General features: G+C 39.9%; 2 protein-coding genes across 4 annotated transcripts in view; one reads left to right on the plus strand and one right to left on the minus strand.

Annotated features, from left to right (window-relative positions):
• Positions 1-162: 162 nt before the first annotated feature.
• On the minus strand, positions 163-8,146 carry morn4 (MORN repeat containing 4). 2 transcript variants are annotated; one of them, XM_041050515.1, is made up of 5 exons: positions 7,964-8,146; positions 5,116-5,189; positions 3,288-3,402; positions 3,087-3,196; positions 163-2,986 (listed from the first exon to the last, which is right to left on the minus strand). In XM_041050515.1, exons 2-5 carry the CDS (start codon positions 5,180-5,182, stop codon positions 2,838-2,840), a joined length of 441 nt encoding a protein of 146 aa, XP_040906449.1. In that variant the 5' UTR covers positions 5,183-5,189; positions 7,964-8,146; the 3' UTR covers positions 163-2,837. The 2 variants fall into 2 exon arrangements, with proteins under 2 accessions (XP_040906449.1, XP_040906448.1); XM_041050514.1 differs by lacking the exon at positions 7,964-8,146 and adding an exon at positions 5,968-6,122.
• The window catches only part of wu:fc17b08 (ligand-dependent corepressor), a 28,108-nt gene continuing 16,110 nt past the window's right edge, over positions 7,767-19,764 (plus strand). For both annotated transcript variants that reach the window (XM_041050512.1, XM_041050513.1), the window contains exons 1-6: positions 7,767-7,863; positions 17,072-17,137; positions 17,918-17,997; positions 18,463-18,592; positions 18,830-19,150; positions 19,279-19,375. In XM_041050512.1, coding sequence (XP_040906446.1) covers positions 7,767-7,863; positions 17,072-17,137; positions 17,918-17,997; positions 18,463-18,592; positions 18,830-19,150; positions 19,279-19,375 — 791 coding nt within the window. The remainder of the gene's footprint in view (positions 7,864-17,071; positions 17,138-17,917; positions 17,998-18,462; positions 18,593-18,829; positions 19,151-19,278; positions 19,376-19,764) is intronic.

Below are 19,764 nucleotides of genomic sequence, written 5' to 3' on the forward strand. Positions count from 1 at the left end.
TGGAGCAGTGCAGAAAGAGAAGGGGGATGGGGAAACTAGAGGCTTCTGCTTGGTGCTGTGTAGCAGCCAAAAACCAGAGGAACCTGTTTATCCACGAAACAGTTAAACTTCTTCCTGCAGCTGCAAATATGACACATTTCAGCCTGTGTTAGAACATCAGAAATGGCTGTAAAATCATCTATAAGTGAGCGATTTTTTTAATGCCACTATGTCCAAACCCAGTGCTGCAATATCCAAAGAAAAACATGTTTCTTTTTCAACACAAGGCTTTATTAAACACATCAACCGTTTACCACCTAAGTGATATATACTCAAACCTATTCCAGGAGAATGAGAGGATACTGTGCAGTAGTTTTCTCTAAGAGCACTCAAAGCAACATTATATTGTTACTGAAAAAAAGGTAACCATGGCGATGATATTTTCCAGGCAGGTGAAAGTCTGGACAGGCACGCTTTTAAAGCACCATTTGTTTCCAGTAGGAAATGGATGTGGTATTCCATTGTATTCAATTCCACTCAGGCAGGAGTGTGTAGGCAAAGAAGGCTTGAGCAGGTGTTGTCTCCAACATAGTGGAAAGGAGAAATAATATTACATGATCTTAAATGTATACACTTTGCACATACAGCAAACATTGAACAATCATTGTGTGCTTGTAGATAGCTGTTCTGAAGCATGCACTGGTCTGCTTTTCTGTTACCTTAATTCTTTCAGACTGTGCTTTGTAGCACATTGCCGTACCAAACGGTGTAGTCAAAGCAGTCAAGAGAATAGGCTCACAATATTGAGTATTGATTTTTTCTTTTCTTCATAGAGTATAACAACAATGAAAATCACTAACTGCAAATAATCCAGGCTAGAGACTTCAGAAATATTTACAACAGAATCTCATATCAATTCCCTGTTTAGTCTTCGGTCCTTTTGTTTTTGTTGCGCACTAGAGCTGTAAGAAATAACACGTTCCAGGCTTCCTTACCTATAATATCATCTGATTGTCTTTGGTTGAAGTACTATGTAAGCAACCCTAGACAAGCCATGTCTACAAATGCTTTGTAAGGCCTATTAACATTTCAAGTACATTGAATTAATCTGTAATCACAGAATACCTGTGATTTATAATGATTAATAAATTCTTAACACCTCAAAATACTCGACCAAACTGTCTTAAATTACTCAGTGACACCATTTTCTAGCCGACCAATCAAAGAATTATTTCTAATTATCTCTCTATTAATTTGAAAGGTCAGAAAAATCACAATCAATGACAATGAATATCTATACACTTCACAGAACAACACGTTAGAATTACGCACTCTTAAATATAGTTCTGATTTATAAATTCTTTCTTTCAGCTGCCTCAATTATGTCACTAAATTGAATGCATTAAATTATGATGATTTATCAGCTTTGAGGATGTTCAGTCATCCAGGTATTCAGGTTAGACAGGGGAAAACATGAGAGGACGACCCAACTGAGTTAAATCTTCTCTCAAATGATTTCCACAGGGAGTGGGAGGTTTATTGGAGAGGGGAGAGCTGCTGGACTTGCAAGTGATGGGAGTTGAAACCCAGCACCAGCTTAGCAACATATCTCTCAGAGTGAAGGCAATCTTCAAGCGGACCTCAAATTCATTAGGCTGACAGACACCTTAGGGCAAATAATGCAGAGGAGAAGGAAAAGAGAGGGCACTGTGCGTCATCTGAATTTCAGATGGGCACCCTTGAACTATACTCTTATACCAAAATGTTTTTAAGGCAAATGTGAATACTGATCCTCTAAAAGGAGAAACACCTGTGACAAAATGCATTCCTTAAATTATTAAAATTTGCAGCAGCACTGTTAATTAAGATGAGATTTTAAAGGTGCCCTGTGGAGTGTAATTGTAAACAAACAAAAATTATGTTTACATTCAGTTTTTTATAAAAACGCACTTTGTGTATCTTTGAGGCCTGACAAATGTGTTGGATGCATTTCCTTACTATTAAAGCATTTGTAAAGCCAATATTCTGAAATTTTTTAAAGCCTTCATTGTTTAGGTCCATATTTGCCAGCTTGCGGTCTTCTTCTTCACTGGCTTTGTGGATGCATTGCTACGTTTCTTTGTTCGTCAACACCACCAGCTGTCAATCAGCAGAACACTGTGAAACACTGGCAAGAATGTGTGCACATGTGCAAATGTATGTGCATCCACAGGGTACTTTGTTGTAATGGCTTGCAGAATTTCTTAAGTGATGTTGTCTAATTAGTAGCTAAAGTCTTCGGCATACAGACCTACTTTACACCTCCTCCTAATGCAGGAGAAGAAACCTCTTTAAATGACCAGATGTGCAGTAACATGGTAAAAACAGGCCTCCCATATTCAGTTACTTAATGCATGAAGGCTAACAGTTGTAAAACGCTAAGACACTCTTCGCAGTACAATGATCAGATGTGCAATAACATGGTAAGAATTGGCCTCAATCAAAAGTTATGTGATGGATGAAAGCTAACTTCTGTAAAACACTGAGACACTGTTTATCAGTACAAGAATCAGAACAAGAGAAAAACAGCAGCGTTTGCTGTTCACGTAACTTGAGAAGTTACAGGTGTGCTTCATGGCGTTGTGCATTTCAAGTCAGTCATACCGAAAGCCATTATTTTGGTCAAATTGCATGTTCATTCCAAGCTGCTGTGAGGGCGAAGCAAGGAATATGCATAAAAAGAAAAAATAATGTGATGGTGGAAAAAGAGAGAAAGACACAGACAGAAGAGCTGGAGGGGAGCATACAAGTACACATCCCTGAGGCCCTCCTGGAAGGTGCTGGAACCCTGACCGTGTCTCCATCAGGGTCCATGATGGTCAGAGTGCCAGACTGCGAGCGTTGGAGGCTGAGGCCTGTGCACGCTGCACCACTCCCGGACACTTCTCTCTCTTTTGCAGCTTGTGGTTTTGAAACAAGCCCTCGTTTCGTGGGACACCATGAGCTCCATCTGGGAAAGTCAATAGCCCTGGAGGCATAGACACAGACAGAGGACATGCTGACCAACCACGGAGAGAGAATACTGACATTCTGATGGACAAACTGTTCCAGTGGTGTAACAGACTCACCGTATCCCTCAACACGTCCGTCTTTGAATTCTCCTTCAAACCTCATGCCATCGTATCGACTAAAGACTCCCGTACCTTGAAACTTTCCATGTGCAAATTCTCCTTCGTACCTGATGTGGTGAAAAAAGAGCAGGGCATGAACTGTAACTTCTGAGTGGGGACAAAACCTGCTTTCTCTCTGTCTTGCTCTTGCTCACACACCTGGATCCATCTGTAAAGAGCAGTACACCAGAGCCATGGAAGAGTCCATTCTCAAACTGCCCAGTGTAGCATGTCCCATCCTGAAACTTGAGCTGACCAACACCGTGCCTGCGACCTGGAAAGTCGCACACCATCAGAGTGAGTAATGGCTTAAACTTCAAACAGATGATGGAAACTCCTGTCAAGGCAAACGGCCTTGACAGGAGTTTCCTCATTTTCTGAGATCTTGATACCACTTGCCAATTCACATTTTATCTATATGGGTGTCATTGTGCCTCATCTAACACTTAGCCTCGTGTAGATTACTCTTTCATAATAGTGCGTAACATACTATAAGAGATGACCAACTGAGAATGACATTTGAACTTGCATTGTGGCTTAGGGTTTTATATTCACTTGGTATTGCAGAGCCACTACATATTGCCACATAAGTCTGTACGTGCTTGGATTTAAGCACCCCACCACCACACTCTGTCACTCCCATCTGCCTCCTGTGCGGTGGGAATTACAGCACTCTAATCCAGCAGATTTTTAGCAGGGATTTCTACTTTAGGATTCAGACTGTAAAAACGGTCAAGGAATGTACTTATACTCCCCTCCGAGTTGCCTATGATCCACTACTGAAGCTTAAAATCGTATCAAAGGGGACACACCTACAAGTTTCTGGACAACTGCTACAACTGGCTTACATTGGCAACTGTCATACTGGAAAAATCAAAGGTTACAATGGTGTGGACGGTGGTTGCATTGACTTAAAAGCAGCTGAATAAGCCAACAAAAGCCAAAAAAATTAAAAAAAAAACACTTGGATGATCTTGTTACCAGTGTTTCGACTGATTTGTTTTCTCAACACCAGCTGACCGAGAACTCGCTAAGATTTCCCAAACAGGTCCAAAGTCTAATCCAGAAGATTTGACAAAGCCAGAGCTGGTAAATCTGGCTCTGTTCGTCATGCATTGCCAATGCTAGCTAATTGGGATTTGACTAAATAGCTTGAGCTTGCATGTCTCTAGCATCACTGTATGTGTATGTGTGTGTGTGTGTGTATGTGAGAGAGACAGAGAGAGAGAAAGAGTGAGAGAGAGAGAGAGAGAGAGAGAGAGAGAGAGAGAGAGAGAGAGACAGTTAAAGCAATGCAAATGTCCTCATAATTTCTGCCACAGGTGAAAGTTTTGACAAGATATTTCCTCCTCACGGAAAGATTTGACTTTTTATTATTCACGGATCCGTGCAGATTCATGAACAGAAAACTAAGGTATTTGTTGGCACCATACTTGCATTGGATCCCACTAGCTTCTCCATAATATAATAATATTATTTATATAAATACAAATGACTCTAGATGTGGAAAAATAATATGGAACCTATGAAAGTAAACACCTTCTCTCATCCCAGACTGATGATTTAATGAGCATGAAGCCCGAACAGAGTGCTATTACCTTAGCTAATGTCACACTGTTGCTATTATTATTATTTCCTTAGAAATGTAAAAATGTGCTAGGGAAGCTTGTCAAAATGAGGTTCACCTGCAACTATTAATATTTTGGTGTTCAGTTTATAATGTAACGTGTTTAATTTTTGCAGTTGGTTACCCACAAACAAGAATAATTAAACTAACAGTTAACATGTTATATCCAAACTTCATGTGGCAGTCAGTCAGTGCCTCACCATTCCTTCTCACTTGTCTGATGCAGATAAGACAACAATGTTCTGGAGACATGTTATCAGGACCAGACGTACAGCACAGAAGGTACAAGGGAAAGTTTATCTCATCTCTGTAATTACATCGGTGATTCTTGCACACAAACTTTATCTAAGATTGACTTGCCTTCTTTCCACTCGCCATGGTACTCTTCCCCACTGGCATAGGTGAAAGATCCTCTGGTCAGAGTCATGGCACCCCTGTTTTCAACACACACACACACACACACATTGGGCTCACCACCATTCAGCCTCATCAAAGCACTATTTAATTTCTTAGGTACTAAACACCATGAATAAATTACTCTGAGGATTATTTTTCAGGACATGCAGCTTTATTAACAATTAAATAGCTGAAGCACGTTTTCCTGGCTTCACATTTTTAAATAGTGTGGAAATTATTTTCAAAGTTCTTGTGGGAAAAAGTCTTGGTGTAGATGCACGTTACTGTGGCTGAATATTAAATGAGAATCGGATAAAAACAAGACCAGATCCAATAACTGTCAGCCCAAGAAGTCTGTGTGATGTCTGGTCTGTGTTAGTAGTGGTGATGCTAGTGCAAATCCAGTTTAAAAGCACACTTTGGCAAAACGCCTTTTGTAAAGGGATAGTCTGGAAAACGTGACTGTAGCATGACCGCAGACATAAACAGAAGCTTATCACATGGTGTGCATTTTAAAAATATTGTTCGGTATGTCTCTTGCTTTAAAACAAAATGACTGTGTTACAGAATGGCAGTCAGGTGTAGTGTTACCCATGCGGTCGCCATTGAATAAATAATTAATCAGCTCACATCAAGACCGAAACGTTACTGTAAATATCCAACTTAGCTGTCAATATTTCGATTCAGTGCAGTCTTTACATTCACGTTGTTGAATAAGCTGTCGCTTATAATGACAAGCCTATGTAATTCGACTGTGCCCAATGGCAACACAACTGTAAGGGAAAAGCGACAACACCTACTAACGCTATCGTTTACCTGTACGCTACGTTTGTCGTCTCCGAAGCATGGAAACCACCGTAAGAGAGCCGAGGGGCGTAAAAATATGAAAACACCGGCTGAGAAACGTATGACGCATTCAGGGGCTCCTCTTTAACTCCGACATTCAAGGTACAGAGCATTAATGGGCATTCACATACGCTTCATGTGCACTAGATTGTTCAGAAATGGTAAAAAAAAAATAAAACCGTTGTTTTATTTCAGAAATTGAGAGAAACCGGAGTTTTACAGCTGCCGCATAACAATTGAGAAATGCTTTCCTATATTATGAAATGAAATGGTCACATCCTTGACTGGCTTCACATGCTCTTTGACCCACAGAGACTCGGCTTAGCAAAGTTAACAAAAAGCAATTCCTTCTCTACGAGCTGTGTTTAATTTTGTTATCGTGTTGGTGTTCACTTAGAAGCGCGCCGCGGTCCAGAGTTGTAATAACTCCGCCGAGCCTGAAGGCAGCATTTACAACAGCATTATTGCAGCCTGACCGCCGCGCTGTTTCATTGCATGAGTGCTGTTGACTCTCATTGAAAACTTTCTCTGATTGGCCTAGTGTTCTACAGCTTCCAGAGTGGAAGACGTGCTTATAAAAAAGCCGAGGGGCATTTTCTGAAGCTTCTTGATGCACTCAGTAACCACAGGTGATGAAGTCCGCAGTTTAATTTGTAGTCTGGGATGCTACTTTATGTGTAATGTGTAGACTGTGAATTATAAGGTGCGATTATTAATACGTTGTTTATATATATTCTGCTAAGTGCATGGACATAAACATGTTTTCCCCCTCAAACGATTACATTTTAGCTTAAGCCAGACAAAACGTCTTAAGTAGTCCTGTAATTGGGGAGGATAGTATTATTTGACTTGTGAATAGGGCTAAGCAGGCTGCTATTGAACGTTCCTCTTCCTGAAAATCCAATTAAGGCACCAGTATATCTTCACAAATGCTTGTCAGATGGTCGAGAGGCTTTGTAAACCTCCTTGCTCCACAACTTTTTAGTTAGAATTTATCATGTTGACCATCTTAGAAGCACTGATGTCGGTGAGAATGCCACTACTTATGTTGTGTTTGTTTTTGAATAAATGTGTGTAGCAAATTTCACTGAAATCCATCCAACAGTTGATAAGACATTTCAACCAAATCCACAAATGTCAGCCTCCTGGTGGCGCTAAAGGGAAATCTGGCAGATCAGCAAACTTAGTAGCATTCTTCCGCGGGGAACCATGAATGTCTGTACAGAATTTCATGGCAATCCATCAAGTATCTGCCATCAGCACAGCCACACTGACTCCCAATGTGGCTGTGGTGATGGGCGATACTGACTGAAATTGCAGGATCTGGCTTGAGCCCCAGCCAATTCTTTTTATTTTAGCCAGGTAATCAAATTACCACACGCTATTTGCCACATAGTAAACCTGCCCAATAGGATCTGGGGCTTCAAGGACAGTCACCCACTTTGCCTGGTTGATTATACTGTCTTGGGTAAAGCCCAGCCTGTGCTACAGCCACATTTGATTTCATATAATCTGCAAAAGACAATGTTTCTTGCAAGGAGGGAAACGCCATTGTTGACGATCTTCATAAATTATGTATTTATTTATTCGTATATTTATATTACTCAGTTACTGACTGACATATTTAATAGGTCTATTTGGTTTGGTTATTCTGAGTGAAACCTGTGAGCATTTCCCTCTGGAGCGGTTTCCTCTCCGACACAGAGGCGCGCGCGTTCACAGTGCTTCCTCTTCCCGTGCTGGTGCCCGCCAGACAAGAACGATAGAAAATGGCGAGTCAGTGTAAAAGGCAGCAATGCACAATCGACAGGCGCGGCTTTCGGCAGGAACTTGACTCGTGGCGACACAAACTTATTCACTGTGTAGGTAAGGATAATGCCGGTTACTCATTGTACAATTTTACCGGTTGAATTTCGCCTCTGCGCGACCGTTATCGGTGTAAATAACCCTCTATTACCGGACTCACTTGGGGCATCTCCGAGCGACTTTTTTGTCCTCCACTGTTTCCTTCTCACGGCAGCCAGCCTGAGCAGTTAGTTAAATGTTGCAGTCTGTGTCAGTGTTACGCTACTTCTTGTGTTTCCTTTCTGTTTTTATTGTTACCTAAATCCGAACTGCAGACTTTAGCTAGCTACTGGCGTAACGTTAGTTTGTTTAAAGGGCACCGTGCTTGTTTTAAAGGGAGTGTCAGCAGGCGTTGCGTCGGCCAAAAGACCCCGTTTGCAGAAATGCGCGTCCCCGATTGATGATACTGTATTTTGGATGGGGGAGGGCGACATATGCCCGGGGTGGATGTTTTCAGTTAACATTTAGGTTAGTTGTTTTCTCAGATCACCTACCGTGGGCGCGCATTACTGCATTGAGGAAGTGGCAGAGACCCCACTGCTGTGGGAGTTTCCATTTTCGACGAGAGACTAATGAACTTCTCTTAACTTCTAACGTTGGTTACTGCGTGTGGCCTCTCAAAACAAATAATTTAAAAGGCAGTTGTTGACTTTAGGTTTAAAGCTCATTGTATTGTGAGAGCATGTCTGTGTGGAGCTGGAGGGTGGGAGTTAGAGCTCAACTATAATTTTGTGATTGTGTAGCTTAAGAGGTATCATCAGTTGGAGCTAGCAGACCAGGACATAACCCACGATAAGGGACTGGGCTGGAAGATAATTTAGCCTAGCTTATGGTAAGGCACACTGGTCTGTTGGTTGGTCCAATACTTGGGTGCACACTGAAATTTCTTCCTCTAGCACCAGTGCAGAGCAAAGTTTTTTATGTAATCCCATTAAATATCTCAGCATGCACTTGATGGATTTGCACAAAATTTGGTTCTGACATTCATGGTTCCCAGATGATGTATCCTACTGACCTTGGTGATTCCTTGACTTTTCCTCTAGCGCCACCATGAGGCAGATGCTGTTCTGTTTTTTTTTTTTTTTGATTGAAATACTATGCCAACTATTGAATGTATGAACTTAGTGAAGTTATGCTAACATGCTATCATGCTAGCATGCTAAACTAACATGGTGACAATGGTAAATTTTGTACGTGCTTGACAGGCTGATGTCAAGCAGGTATGACACTCCAATGTGCCCAAGTACAGCCTCTGTGGTTGTTCACGTTGTAATAGCAGCTCACAAGTATAAATGCTCATAATGTCAAAGACTGTGGCATAGGCTCTGCGTTTATCCTACGTAGGAGTATAAACTGGGCTTTAGTTTTGTAACAAAGGCTCAGGTAAGGAAACAAAGTATGCAAGTCGGTTTAACTGTTGTGACTTATATCCTGCTGCTGAACGTTATTGTTTACTGTAAACATTGTTGTGTTATTCTTCATGGAATGCAAGTAGACATAACCTGTAGCCTTGGTTTTATATGCTGTTACTCTGCTCCAAGTGAAGTAAAAGAAATCATAAAACAGTTTGACAATGCTGCTTTAGGACTGTTTTTGGCTATGCTTTTTTCCTGGAACACTTGATTAATATATACCTGCATGAGAAATATGAGTTTTTTGTTATACCTTTCATTCTGTTCCACATGTACTGATAAATAGCTTACATTTACATTAGTAGTTTAGATGGAAGGGCTGCTGATGGAGAGGCCATTTTTAAATCATTCCTTGCCAACCTCCTCCTTGTGACTTGGTAACATAGCAACAGCCAATGTGGAAACTTGGCACCATCACACACAGATTGATCATGCAAATGAGAAGCAGAGAGTTGCTAAAACATAATATAAACAACATAATATAAACAACAGCACAAACACTAGTTGACACTAACGTTTACTGTATAATTAGCTTGAAAGTTTTTTACTGGTTGAATCATAATTCATATTTTGTTTATTCTCATTTTTATCAGTCTCATAGGCATATATGAAACAAAATGTTTCCTGTATTGGCCTATTAAAGAATGCAGTGTTCTTCATTAAGGGAGTAATTCCATATTATGCAGGATGGCCTGCTTTTGGCTGGATGGAAAACAACTTGCGAACCTAAATCATGAGTATTAAAATGTACAGTATATACCCACAGATAAATCAGTCCATGTCTTCAGTAAGGGCATGAGTGATATTTTATGCCATATAGTTTCCAATTGGAATACATAAACATGCATTTTTTCTGTTATTTGTACCTTTACTGCTTATGTCACTTAATTCATTGTTGTTCTTTAACTAAAATTTGGACAGCACTTGTTCAGTTTTTTTAAGCATGCTATATAAATAAATTTGATTTGATCTGAAACAGATTTTAAACCGCAGGACACAAAAACTCATTTGAAAACCAGAATGCTACTTCTGACACTGCTGATCTCAAAATGTCACACTAAATCAATCTCATTTAAAGTGGCTGCCATGTATAGTCTTATTGAATGTATGATGTATGTGGCATGGTCTATGTATGTGCACTAAATTCTTGACTTGAGTTAAAGGTGTACTTATAAAGTTTCAGGAAGCAGTAACAGTTATTCTAATAGTAATGTGTATTTAAAAGTTTTGTGATGCTTGTGGTGTGGCTTCATGTTAAAATGTTCAGCTCTTGGCTTATTTAGGGCAAGTTAGATGCTAACTTCATAATTAAAATGAGCAAATACAGCAAAAAAAATTTACACAGACCAGCTAAAGCTGTCGGCCTACTCTTCATGCATTTCAGTCATTAGACGAGTTCAACCAAAGTTTAGGTCTCGCCTTATTTATGACGTTTAGAATGAACAATATATTCTTTGTCATAACTATAGGGCTATAACTGCACATGGTAATGTTGGCACTTGACACCACCTATTTTCTATAGGAGTCACAGTGTGGACTGTTGGTTTAAATAATGACTTAAGTTAGCAATATGTGTGGACTGATCCAGAACAAACACACTCCATCTGTCAGGCTACAGTATTAGGTGGGTTGTGTGCTCATCATTGAAAAGAAAATGGAGAGAATAATAGCTTTCTGACCAGTCACTAGCCCTGGACCCAGGACTGTTCAGTTAGTCAGTTCCCCCTTTATGATTGACAAATGTCCCTTGTGTTTGGGCAATAATTGTAAAGCTGCAGAGTACATGACAACAACATCAGTCTGCTGGCTGCAGAATGGCATATTCTGTCCATGACAACAAGGACATACTTTTGTTTGGCTTTTTGGTGGAGAGGGCTGCACGCCACCACCACCCTGCTGACGCTGAAATGAACATTTTGTCTTTGTGTATTTAATGTGTGCAGTAAAACTGCAGGGCAGAGACAAGGGCAATTGTCCCGTAGAACAGCAGCAACAATTGTTTGTATGTTTGCCTATACATGTGTTCATGGTCCATCAGCCCCCAGATGCAAACCGTGTTGCTGAAATGCGTGTTCTGTCTGGATTTGGGAAAGTTTGGACTGAAACAGCACCAGCTGACATTTGAAAATGCCTGGAATGTCAGTTATTCATACTAGCATTTGACATGTGGGTGAATGAGATTAAGGGTTTACTCAAACAAATAACACCCAAATATTGACACCAGGCAGACTGTCTTGTTCATAATTGAAACTTTAGCATGGTCCATTTTCTGCCCCAGCATGCTCACTGCGATGGGCTTTTGGCCTACATTTTCCTAATTTTCAGAGCTGGTTGGGGTTTGTTGACATTTCGCGAAACATGACCAGCAGCTTTAATGTTTCATATGAAATGCACAGTCTTTGATTGTGTGTTTGTCTGTCTGTGTGTGTACTTAAGTGTGTGTGCACCTGTTTTTTCATATTTGCCTAAAATCATGGTGGTCTCATATTTGTTATGCAGAGTTATGCTTTGTGCAGCATTACACCATTTGACTGTCAGTTTGCATCACATCATATTAAGTATTCACGGAGTGTTTTTTTTTTATCGTAGATCTTGCTCAAAGCTGCCACGTCATTGCCCACTGTACAGCTTGATCTAGCTCCTGTATATTGCTTGTAATGAACACACTGTGTAGTAACTAAATGACATTTCAAAGCACTGCTTTGCCATTTTTCCATGTTATGTCTAAGCTTGACCTGTAGTGAGTTCCTTTTTTGTGGTAGCATAGCAGGCAACAGTGAATGCTTTTTAGATGGTTAGTCAATTAGCCTTGTCTCTATGTGATAAACTGATTTGGGATGAAACTAGGCATGTACTTTGGCTCAACTCAATTTGTGCAACTTCGTCATCTCTTACCAAGGGATATCAGTGACTCTCTTCATACAAAATTACTCTCTCATGATCTTCACAATCTGAGCAGTGGAATGATTTTAAAACATGATGCATTCTTAAAAGACAAAATAATTTATTGATGATCCCCTTAGGTCTTCCAGAAGCTGTAACTAAAGATGCCACATTTAACAAGGTTTGTTTTGGCTATAAATTGATATGAGCTCAGGGAAGCTACTGTTCTGTGGGCTTGTGGTCACTGCTTCTGCGATCGTATGTGTACAGTAGTTACAGTGGGGGATGGGTTGAGTGGGGGTTGATGCAGCACTGTACACCCTCAGCACTAGAGCGGCAGAGAGAAGGGTGGGTCATCCAGCAGAACAAGCACTGCAGTCTCACGATGAAGCTAAATGTTAACATTTTATCACAGATTTTGTGATATGCAAATCATAGGGTAACATGTTTCAGAATTTATATTTGGGTGACTGGTTGTAGGAATAACAGAAAATACATAAAAGGAACCCACTTCCAAGTCCCTCATTCATAAATGTTTTGAAATGTATACGCATCGTCTTCCTGCTGCACACCACGGATACAGGCAGAAGATGTATAATATTAGTATTAAGTTGGAATGTTCAAATAATTTGGTTTGTCAGGTGAAACTGACCTGATTTTATGACCGCTACTTGTAAGAGGACAGTTACCTCTAGTCTCAAAATGTGGAAGTAAGAGGTGTAACATGGCTTGTTGTTCGAGCGTTTGTACCACATGAAATTTTCCCAGTTGAATCATAACAAAGTTGAATATGCAAGAGTGCTGGAAAAAATCTGGACTAACAAATGTTCATTTACACTGAAATTCTGCTGCCTGTGCTGCTTATGGCATATTGAACTAGAGTTTGAGCACAGGAGAGCTTGCTAAATACATTCAGGAGTGTTAATCAGTGCTCTTTTTGTTATGTATTAATTTGGATAAACTCTGTAACTAAGTGTTTTGCTCCTGAAAAAGCACTTTGAATATGATCATTTTGGGACTCTGGCTGGCATCTTCCTTGTAGCAACAGCTAACAGCAGAGATTAGTTAAACAGTTGAAACACTTAGACCCAAGAACCACACAACTACCCTCTTGATTTGCTAAATTATCTAGAGGAATACTGCAAAAATTCACTGGGAAGAAAATGCTTCTGGAACCGTGTAGAGATGTGAGCTAACAGCAACTGTGATGCTTAAAGTACTTCAGGAACCAGCAGCTCACCTCCTTGTCAGTGTAGTATACTCCTACTCTCACTTTAGGTGCTGAATTCTCTAAAAGCGTAATAGTTGTAGGCAGTATCTACAGTCACATAACGCTTCGAGCATTGATGCTGGAAAATGAGGTTACATGTTTATGAATGTAAAACTAGTATTTACAGCAAATATGGTCATGTGTTGATTTCATTGGTCTTGTAGTATGGAATTAAACATATTGTAATGAACATGCGCTGTGTCATGTAATTGAACTTCATGTCAGAAATAACAAGGGGGATGTTCAGTGAGTTTGTGCAAGGGCTGATTTAAAAAAAAAAAAAAAAAAAATGTTTTTGACCTTTTAGCTACACTACCAACTCATGTAGTGCACAGCAATAGAAATAGGCAGTAAAGAGGGTTTTATCACGCATTATGTTACGTTCACAGTGAAGTACGGCATAGGTTAACATTAGGATTTAGGGGGGTTAAGCTGATCCGAGAGCTGTGGGATTTCTCTTTCTAAGTGCTGGTGGGAAGGACAAGGGTGTCACCCAATCCAAATATTTCCTCTCTTCCTCTCTCTGATTGGCTAGAGATGTAGGTCAGAAGAAGACTAAGGCAGATTGGGCAGAGTTGTTGTTCACTGTGAGCATACATAAGCTCCATGAAAACACCTCCTGGAAATTTTCATGGTCAAGGTGAATTGACCATTGAATGGCCCTGAATTTAAAAAGTTGAATTCATTTTATCTGACTTTACATTAATTTTATTCTTTTAGTGAGTATAGCAGCATCTGAAATTTTGATGGTCTCTAAAAACACGCCTAACCCAAACTTAAATTTAGGTTGAAATTTAAGCAGTGTAATTAAATCTGAAAAACTCACTTGGCCAAGAGGAATTCCTCTCCTGTCAGTAGGTGTCCTACAAGTAAAACCTTGGTTGGAAAAACCTTGGTGCATAATCGCATAGTCTTCTCTGTTAGTTTACCTGTAGCCAAGCCCATTTCAGACAATTAAAAGAGTAGGTATGTAAAAAATATGGCTGAAGAATATTTTCAACTCAAAAACCAATTAAGTGCACTAAATTATATATTATAACTAAATATTGATCCCTAGTTATAGGTAGGGGCAAAATATACGACATAAGAATTAAAGACTGTACAAATTTATTTTTGGTGTGCTCAAATGAACATTTCCATACAATAAATAAAAAGTTACCAATAAAGACCCTTGGTATGTTATTTCACTTTTCATTTAAGTACATCTCTGAGTGAATAATGCTTCACTCAACTCTAAATTACCTGGAGGCAAACTGCAGGATGTATTTGGAGTAAAAATAACAAGCCAGGAAGGGTTGGGCATTGCAAAATGTTCTTGACATCGTTCTCTCATATAGAGCTAGATGATTGACATAAATGGCTAGCTCTCTTCCCTAGTTAAAAAAAATCTGTAAAAATCACCAACAAAAAGGACTTAATCTTCTAATGAGGCTCAGTGTCATGTTGTCAGCATGTTGTCAGCATGTTGTCAGTGCAGTTAGCTCTGTAGACGTGCCCCCCCCCCCCCCCCCCCACAACATGTTTGCAGTGGAATATGATTGCCAGCCTCAATCTATCTCTGTACTGATTGCCTTTTCAGTATTCCTCGATAAGTTTTAATATTATTGGGTGTGTAGCCTGATGGCACGTAATACCAGGCTCCATTTGTCTTTTTCTCATCCTCACTTTCTACCCCTATACCCTGTGCCTATTGTTGTGTCTGCAGGCTATCTGATCATTATATATCAAACCAGATATGTGTAGGAGCAGCTAGGTGGTGGCCAAATTCCCTAATTCACTTCAAGTTACTACAGATAGGAAATGCAAAAGCTGAGCATCACTGTGCTATTTCTATAACATATGGCGACTATAGTTAAGTGTAGGCCAGGCAATACACTGATGTGTGGGCGTTTTTATTCAGTTAATTGTGCATTTTAACTGTGGCCATTATTCACTTTTTTTAATACACTCATTTATTTTGTAGAGCTTGCATGACAGCTATGCACGCTATCAATATTTTATCCATTGCACATGTGGGCAGCTTGCTTTTAGAAACTGAAGTTGTTGGTCACAAAATGAGGCTTGTTTGGAGAGCTTTTTATCAGCTGCTACACCACACTATGCTCTGGCATTTGGAAAGTGTTAATATTGCCTCAGAGTCATGGTTTACAATATGACACATCTTTAAATGCCCTAAACAGAATTCCTGAAGAGTAGTTTGATGTCATGGCGCTGCTCTGTCAAACGAAAGTGGATGACCTACTTTTCTCCCCCTGCCTCTGAAATATTTCAGAAATAGGATTGGATAGCTTCAGCTGAAGTCCTGTGCACTAACCCAGAAACAGACTCACGTTGCAGCTATAGGCAAGGCTGTGTGTCACCATTTTGCCCCCCCCCCCCCCCCCCCCATCTTTATGTTTGGCTGTTGAAAAGTGGGTGGGAATTTGTAGGGAAGCAGAGCTAGGGCATTTTAACAGATGACAGCCTTTAGTGAATTCACTGTGAGTTTAGGAAGAGAGTGGACGGTAAGGGCTGAGAATTTTCTCACTTATTTGTGAATACATACTGTAAGTAGGCCTTTACTTAAATGTGTAGGTAAATAACAAATTCAACACATTTGGCTACTTCAGCTTGTGATATTTATTTTCATTAAGGTCTACATATTTTTCATTTTCAATGCTACTAATGCATATGCTTTTTAATGACCATCTGTTTTTTTTTTATCTTGCAATGTTTGATTCATGATTTCTGGCCTTTTTGTTACTGCCTAGCACATTTGGAATACTGTACTCTCTCATTTAAGATTCAGTTCAGTAGACAGATGTTACCTCTGACCTCTTTAGCGCTTGATTTAATGCATGTAGTGGTTTTGGATTGGTTATTTTGACCCTGAGGCAGTAAGCAGACATAGCATATTGTGTTAATGCACTGTTAAACGAACCCCTGTTCAGCATAGCGCACTATATCTTTTAAACAGCTGGGTCTGTAGGATACCACCATCTCATCAGTAATGCATAGATTATACGATTTTTCCTTAGCCTGTATATGTGATATAGGATGTTTTGCTGTTGCAGCCAGTGCTCTGTAAGTTGCTGTAAACTGTAACTTAGTGGACTGTGATTTGGATTTGGTTGAATTGAGGATCTGTGATATTATATACATACTTTGACACCATCAACTACCAGCCTGGATTCTGGCTGTTTCTTTTTAATGTTACAACGTGCAGTCACTCCCAACTCTGTAGGTACTTTAGTTGCTTGGCAACTGGAGGATTTACTGTTGATGTAAAAACCTGGGGTGAAAGCCGATAATCGTGTGTTTTAACAGAAGCACAGTGTTATTCACAGGGGTTGTCAAGATGAAGTAGAAAAGGCAAAGACACGCCTGGGTGTATGGATAAGACATCACATGAAATGTCAGTAATATACAGTAGACCAGGTTCTAACTATTTCTTTCTTGAGCATGACAAATTAATTTTGGCCCTTGGGCTGATACAAATATCTTGTATTGTGATTCATTTTGAGTTTCTGTTCTTCTGCTGTTGTTTCAGCACCGAGCCTCAATTAGGACAAAATCTTAACAAATGCGAGGTCAAAATGCCAAAGTTCAGTCTGCTATTGTACTATTACCATTGACAATTTTATTGAACATTCAACATTTTATTGAATTTCATGTCTTTCCTCAGGTTTTGAGAGCATTCTGGAAGGTCTCTTTGATCCGGAGCTGGTAGAAGACCTAAAATTATTTAAGGGTAAGTATCTCAGACCATTTCCTTTATCACAGTAGTGGCTATGATCATTCAGATGTATGAAGGCAGTGAATGAGAATTTTGTGGTTTGATTGTGATCTGTTATTTGCTCATTTTGACAATGCTGCTGCATTGTACCATCTGGTACCCCCTACATTCACTCTACAAGACAGTCCCTCTGGCTGCAGAAGACAAGATTCCTTGTGTTTCTACAAAGTTGGTGTTTTGGATGGCGTGGGGGCTAGCGTAAAAGTCTACAGTGTCCTGCGTTTTTTCATTTTTACAATGCATGATGTTAGTGAGACAGTAGTGGGCATTATTTGGGTTTTCATTACATTTGCAGAGAGAGGACTTTCAAAGTCCAAACAGACTTTCTACATGGGCAGTTGAGGGAAAATGCAGCTGAGAATTAAGCTGAACTGAATCAGTATATTCCTGATTTGGTCACTTTCACTAAAACAAATCAAAACACTTTAATAATAACCAACTCTTTCATTAAATCAATACATTTCCATCATTGAGTCTTGTCTATGAGTTGTGCTCTGAAGAATATTCAAACTGAATATAGGACACTGCAGGTTTCAAATAGAACTATTTTTATGAAGCATCCTACATGCTGTTAGAGAGTATGGTTGTTGTGCTGGTTATAAAGAAAGAGACAGAGTACTCTAAAACAAAAGCTTGTTTTAGAGCATGTCAGTCAGGGCATTTGGAAGAAGTTCTGCTATTTTTATTACCAAAACCTAAGAACAAAGATGTTTATCATCTGTTTTGTGTTCACAGACTTTGAGCCAATAGCGGTGTCTGACTGGTCATTTGATGAAAACTGTCTTTTCTGCTGTTTGAGACGAGACAAAGTAAAGGTAAGATTTCTTGTTTTCTCTACATCTTTCTTTACATTTTTAATGTTGTCTCTCAGTAGCTTTCTTAATAAATGATTTTGTTTTGTTACCATAATTCTTGTGCCTGTAGTGCAATGGCATAGGAAATGTGATGAAAATTACAATCCAGACATGAATGTACATACGGTGGCCCCATTCTCTCGTATCCATCAGGGTTTCCTTGTAGACTTAGTTGCTTAATTATTTGTTTGTATTTTGTTGTATGTTTCTGTGTTCGTCTGTGTACAAGCTGCTCGTAACTACTTGCCCTCGTTGGGATTAACAAAGTTGTTTCGAGTTTTGAGTGTACCTAAAGCGAAGAGAAATCAGTCAACTGAATAAAAAAAAAGTCTTGTTCAGTATGTATGTATCCTGTTCACTGAAGAACATCGATGCAGACTGTCTATAACTGTAATCACTTACTTAAACAATTTTGTCATTTGACAGGAACACATTGGTCTAAGCAACGAGGGGCTTGAGGATACAACCAAACCTCTCCTGGTGAAAGATCTGACCACAATCAGCAGACTAGAGAAACAAGCCGAGGAATTTCTCAATGCAGTTCTCTGCAGAAAAGGTGAGTGAGTGTCTTGGTAATGCAGTGGGGCCATGTACATTGGTATTGTGATGACTAACTCTTTTGGCCTATAGAAAATGAGTTAGCATTTTTTTTGTTGGTTTTGCAGGCTGGGTACCAAAGTAGCTCTTATTCTTAAAATATTATCATTTGTTGTGAATGTTTACTAACAATCACTAATAGCTTAACAAAAGAATGCAGACTAAACAGTCTTCACCTTGTACTTTCTCCTTTCAGATGTGCCAAATTTCTCGGACCCGCACATTCCAATAGTGGCTCGAGAGATCCTTCAGAGAATGATCCGACAGTTTGCCTCTGAATATACCTCAAAAACCAGCTCCCCTCAGGACAGTTGCCCGGACTCTCAGCCTCGCTCTGACCAAAGCCTGCCGAGCCCACCCTTGCTCTCAGGGGCTCCTCCCTCTACCAGCCCTGCTGCCACCCAGGCTGGGCCTGCACACAACCAGAACCCCGTCCTCAGCAAGCTGCTCATGGCTGACCAGGATGCTCCTCTTGACCTCACCATCAAGAAGACCCCAGCTGAGCCCAGTGAACAAGGTAGTGTGAAGTTAAACATATCCGTGCAGAGCAGCTTATTTGGGCCTGAACTAGTGTACTGGTGACAGGCCAGTCTGAACTTTGCACAAAATTTTAAAGGAGTTTTTATTCTTGCCTTTTTTTCCCAGATGGAGTCCTTGACTTATCTATAAAAAAGAATCGCTATAGCGGCAACCTGCCTGTCCGTAGCCCTTGCCTTTCTCCAGCCACATCCACAGTTAAGGGGTAAGATAAATTTCTTTTTCCTTGTCGCTTTAGTTTCCAGTCCTGAAGCAGTAATGTTTCAGAGTATACGTAACATTGTAGTTTAGGATGGCCACAAACTGGATTTGGAATGAATTGGATTTTTAAAGAAATGTTGTACTGGTTATGTGTGGTGGTATCACTGCATGCGTATTAGCTGAGACCTGAAATTTGAGTCCTGAAATCGGAGATCACTCAGCCAGTTGGTTGCTTGATGAAAATGAACAACAACAAACAGGGTTGTGCTAACAGAAATGTTTTTTTGCCACAAAGAAAAATAATAACATTTTTACCAACTGCAACAGAGGGAAACATATTCCATGTGCTTCTGCTGCTTGATCCTGCTTTTCAGTCTCACTTCAGTACTAAAG

The sequence above is a fragment of the Toxotes jaculatrix genome, chromosome 11 (genome assembly GCF_017976425.1).
Source record: "Toxotes jaculatrix isolate fToxJac2 chromosome 11, fToxJac2.pri, whole genome shotgun sequence".
In the NCBI taxonomy this organism is placed as follows: Eukaryota; Metazoa; Chordata; class Actinopteri; family Toxotidae; genus Toxotes; species Toxotes jaculatrix.